Source organism: Propithecus coquereli, unplaced genomic scaffold (genome assembly GCF_000956105.1).
Source record: "Propithecus coquereli isolate 6110/MARCELLA unplaced genomic scaffold, Pcoq_1.0 Scaffold346, whole genome shotgun sequence".
Classification (NCBI taxonomy): Eukaryota; Metazoa; Chordata; class Mammalia; order Primates; family Indriidae; genus Propithecus; species Propithecus coquereli.
In genome coordinates, this window is record NW_012149130.1 from 1,736,562 (window position 1) to 1,741,862 (window position 5,301).

Genomic DNA, 5,301 nt, shown 5'->3' on the forward strand with positions numbered 1-5,301 from the left:
TCTGGGAGGCCACAGGAGAGCACTCTGCCTCCAAACTGTGACAAAATGGTCAGGGGACAGTGTAACTGTTCTCTCTTAGGCTGCTTAGAAGGAAGGCCGTTCGCTCTGAAAGGCTGGCCAGCCACTAAGGAAACAGAGTCAGCGACATACTGTAAGAGTAAACCTTTCCTACCCTCTTTATCCAGCTCCCAAAAGTCTGCAGTGTGACATGATTGTAAACAGATTAACGATCACTCCAGTGCTGTGTGCCCACCACAGTAAAGACCCCCCTTTCTTCCGCATCCCCACCCACCCTTCCCACTTTATGTACAATACATTCACCACCAACAAAAATTATTTTAAAAGGCAACATGAAAATTCTGTAAACTGGACCCAGCTCCAAAAACATTAATACTACGAGTAGTCCCTTCCCCAAATATATACCTGAGTTTAGCTGCTCATCAAAGTTTAAAAGCACCACTCCATTCTTGAGTACCCTCCCCCACAAGTTTAAAGTGATTTTCCCTGAAAAGAGTCTCAGGATTTGGAAAAGTCGCCATCAACTCCAGGTTCACTTGTTCTCCTCGACTGTCTATACCAGCTAGCTACACAAGTGATCCTGGACCCAGGACCTCTGCTGGCTGTGTGAGTCGTCTACGGAGTGTGCTTCCGGCCCGGTGAACGGCTCCAGGACGGTGAGTCGCTGTGAAGGATGGGGCAGGGTGACAGGAACAGAGAAGGGCGAAGGTCACCCCCCAGCTCTCCATGTCCCAGTCTTCACGCACAGCTTTCCATCTCCTGGGTGGTTATTTCCCCTCCTTGGACTAGCTCTGAGAGAAACAGAGAAAACAAAGACATTTTAAAGAATATGAAAAATTGTGTGAGCTGTTAAAAAAGTGAGCCAAGCGCTGTCCGTGCTGCTCTGCGTCTGGGGGAACAGGCTGAATGTGTTTCACCGGCCACCGTCCCCGTCCAGAGGGTGGGCTCGGGCACCCTGGGCTTCCGGCTGCAGACCCAGCCCCACGGAGACAGTGGCAGCGTTTCCCACACACTAGGAAATGCTAACGGTGCGGGTGATGCCGGCGATCACTTTACGGGGCTGAGGAAAGGGTTAAATGAGACACTGCATGAGGAAGCTCTTAGCACAGTTCCTGGCAGAGCAGCAGCACTCAGAGGCAGCTGCTATCATCCTAAAACCTGAACGGCTAGTCTCTCCCAAACGAGGTAGGTGGGAAGGATAAAATAGACAAGGGATCATGGCAGAAGAAATGTTGGTAACGGATTTGGAAAAATTGTGGTTTAAATATTCTCCAGACAGCTAGTTACCACATAAAAGTAGGAACCTGGGCAATATAGGAAGACCACTGTCTCTACGAAAAAGTAGAAAAAACCAGCCGGGCATGGTGTCCTCCTCATCTATAGTCCCAGCTACTTGGGAGGTTGAGCCAGGAGGATCACCTGAGCCCAGCAGTTCAAGGATGTGGGCTATGATGATGCCACTGCACTCTACTCTAGCCTGGGCAAGACAGTGAGACCCTGTCTTCAAAAAAAAAAAAGTAAAAGGAATGCAAGAGAAGTCACTTCTGTGGCCTCTGCTCGTGACCTTTCTGGGTGTCCAGGCAGCGGGGGGAACACAGCCTCAGGGGACTCTACCTGGATTGCCTGTAGCACATGAAGCGTTTTTCAGGAAAACTTCCTGTATCAGTAGGACACATTAAAATGTTTTTTCATAATAGTAATGAGGTCATGTACTTATTTCCTACCACGTGGAGGAATAAGAAAAGCTTTAATTTTTAAAAATTCTTACCTGATCCAGAGGAAGTGTTGGGGGCTTGGGCGGTGGCAGCTCCTCCTGCGATCCCGCTGGTGCCGGGGTCTTTGGGAAGGAGGCCTGCGACTGGACCGGATGCATCTGCGCTCTGCAGCCACAGGAAAGGAATCATTAAGAATCAGTGCAGACATATCAATCACAAGGAGAGAGAGACACTTCGATCATGAAGACAATGCCTTAATTATCCAGGTGATCAAACTCGGAGACATCGATACTGGGACGATCTGTCCTGGTGTGATGCAGTAAGAAGCAAGCAACACCACCTGTGAATATTCCTGACCAGCGTTTAATCTAAGCATGAGAGGCCGGTGTGGCGGCTCACGCCTGTGATCCCAGCACTTTGGGATCCTGGCAAAATGTTAAATGGAGAAGCAGCACAACAGTTTTTATGCTGAATGGTCTTGGTTTGAAGACTAGGCTTTATAACTTTAATATAAATAACTTCATCTAACCATCTTCTACATATCATTAATTTGAAATCTTCCTGGACAGCAGATCACCTAACTGGGTCTTAAAAGCATCACTATAGGCCGGGCGTGGTGGCTCACGGCTGTAATCTTAGCACTCTGGGAGGCCGAGGCGGGACGATCGTTTGAGCTCAGGAGTTCGAGACCAGCCAGAGCAAGAGTGAGACCCCGTCTCTACTAAAAAAATTATCTGGACAACTAAAAATATATATAGAAAAAATTAGCCGGGCATGGTGGCGCCTGCCTGTAGTCCCAGCTACTTGGGAGGCTGAGGCAGAAGGATCGCTTGAGCCCCGGAGTTTGAGGTTGCTGTGAGCTAGGCTGATGCCACAGCACTCTAGCCGGGGCAACACAGTGAGACTCTGTCTAAAAAAAAAAAAAAAAAAAAGCATCACTATACAAGTATGTTAATGAAAGAAGTCTCATGGAGGTAGTAGCTGACTTGTTCCAATTCTGGATAAACCCCTTTTTTATTCAATGATTGGGGAAGAAATGAAAGATATGGAACAATACTGTAATATTATACAGGATCTCTACTATGCCCCAGGGTAGACCGATTTTACCTTGGCCAGAGTGTCTGAAATCAGCAGCAATGTTGATAGCCTTGCCTACAGCTCTCAAACTATGGCTATCAAGTTTACCACATCAAAATCTAACTCAATAGCCACTTAAATGTCAAAGATAAAATTGGGCTTGAAGACCAATTTCTGCATTTCTTTTTTTTTTTTTTTGTCACCCTAGGTAGAGTGCAGTGGCATTATCACAGCTCACAGCAACTTCAAAATTCTGGGCTCAAGCAATCCTCCTGCCTCAGCTTCCCAAGTAGCTAGGACTACAGATGCATGCCACCATGCCCAACTTATTTTCTATTTTTTGCAGAGAGGGGGTCTTGTGCTCGTGACCTCAGCTGATCCTCCTGCCTGGGCCTACCATAATTTCTACTAAGTTTCCAACTTCAATGACTGACATGATTTTCTTGGTCCTAAGGCCATTTTTCTTCTGAAAATTAACATCTTTTTAAAATTATTTTTCAATATCGAGGATACACACTGAATACCATTTGTTCTCCCCTCCCCCCCGGGGAAAAAAACAAAAATCACCAAAAAACCCAAATCCTAATGCAATCTTACCCTGATGGTCTGTACATTTCCTGGAAAGGTCCCCTTAATCCACTTCCACTGCCAATCTGTTCCATCATTACAGCTTGAAAGTGACCCAGGCCCTCTTCCTGGCAGTGATAGACAGGGCCCTCCGGGGAGAGGCCATTGGGCTGGGCAGCTGCTGGACAGTGCGGGGGGTGAGCTGTCCCAGGAGCAGAGTAAGCCCTGGGCTGGAGGTGACTGGCTGGCCGCTGGGGTGTGTAAGGGGGCCCCGCTTGCAACATCACACCATGGGGTGGAAAAGTAGGTGAACCAAAACCCATTCCTGAACTCAGGGGCAGAGGAGCAGTTCCATAGAGATAATCGCTGGCTGACAACGAACTTTGTCGCTTGGTAGCCGCATTATGGTTGTCCAGGTCTAAAAATTCTTTGGGACTCTCCGGCCTTTCCATAGACTCATCCAGCTTCTCTTCCTCTGGACCAGGATTTTGCCCGTCAGCTGGGACAACCTTAGCAGCCACTGCATCCATTCGGGCTGGCGAAGTTAAGGCAGCATGCAGGGTCTCACAGCCTTGCAGATTAGCCACAGCATTCTTATCTGAGAAGAGCGAACGTGGTGGGGGCGGCTGACTAGATGGGGGCCCACCTGGGCTTCCCTGGGGGTGGAGGGGTCTCTGCCAGTCAGAGAAGCCCTGTGGACAGGTATAATAAGGAGTTCGCTGATAGTGATGGTAGGAAGGCTGAGGCGGTGGATGGTAGGAGTATCTCATGCCTTGGTGGGGGCGATACCGGGGAAAGACTCCAGAATGAGGACTGTTAGACTGGAAGCCCCTAGGAGGGAAATGCTGAGGGTGGGACACTGAGGCCTTCCCTCCCACCACAGGGCCCAAACCTGGCAGGCCTGGGTTGATGTGATAGTGCGCAGCTGCATTTGGGTACTCCAGGCCAGGCACGTACAAGGGAGAGAACTGGCTTATGGTGCCTCCCAGCAGACCGGGGTCTGTGTGGGGAGGTGTGGTTGCATTCTGTCCTGTACATGGCATGGTGTCCTGCATTTTGCCTCTGGGGCAGAGTGGCTTTTCTGAACCGTTGCCTCCAAGGCCCTTCCCCTCTGATCCACAAGGAGACGCTTCACTGATGACTCCGTTTTCGGGCAGAGTCCCTCTGTCTGCCACAGTGGAGAGGTCTCTCAGACACCCCTGCGCGGCTGGGCTCGGGTAGCTGCTATCCGAGGGCCAGGCAGCCTTGCCCTTTCCTGCTTTACAGCTGTCTGCAGATTCTGAGGAGTCACTTTTGAGCTCTGGGCCCACCGTCCCCCTTTCTCGTGGCGAGCTCTGCCTGGCGCAGCCGGGCTGCAGGGGAGGTGCAGGGTGAGGTAGCTGTTTGAGGTATGCCCCTCCCTCGGACGCAGCAACACTTGCTGGTTTCTCTTCCAGTCCAGGCAAGGGCTCTAGTGCAAAATGAAGAACAAAATGACAGTCACTCAGTAGCTGAAATGACAACATTGGTGGAGGTGGTGATGAAAAGAACCTGACAATCAGGGCTGAGATGGATGTGCGCCGATTTGAGCCTAACGTGGAAATCACGCGGAATCCCCGAACGGGACCGTGATGCTGCGGTCCTCGCACGTGTCCTTCCACCGCTTTCACGGGCCTAAGGGAAAACCTAGCACCTCGACAGCCACTCTGAAGGTGCAGAGAACGGAAGCCTCCTTCCTGTGTTGTCACAGGCAGATGAGCAGGAGGGTAAGAGATGGGTCACGGCTGTGGACTCTAGGCAGCCGCATGTGAAACACGGTAGGAGAGTATGGCTGTCATCGGAATTGCTGGTCAGGCTGGGAAGCTCTAAAAATTGACCCAGTAAGACAGACCAGGGCACGACGGGCAGTGAGGGAGGCCGGATCCCCGATTCCGCCCCTGAGAAC

The 5,301-nt window shown here is 50.5% G+C and overlaps 1 protein-coding gene across 1 annotated transcript in view; it reads right to left on the minus strand.

The window, feature by feature from the left end:
• Positions 1 to 362: 362 nt before the first annotated feature.
• The window catches only part of CECR2 (cat eye syndrome chromosome region, candidate 2), a 193,556-nt gene continuing 188,617 nt past the window's right edge, over positions 363 to 5,301 (minus strand). The window contains exons 11-13 of the mRNA XM_012651030.1: positions 3,408 to 4,827; positions 1,787 to 1,898; positions 363 to 809 (exon numbers count right to left, since the gene is read on the minus strand). Of these exons, the coding sequence (XP_012506484.1) occupies positions 804 to 809; positions 1,787 to 1,898; positions 3,408 to 4,827 (1,538 nt within the window). The 3' untranslated portion in view covers positions 363 to 803. The remainder of the gene's footprint in view (positions 810 to 1,786; positions 1,899 to 3,407; positions 4,828 to 5,301) is intronic.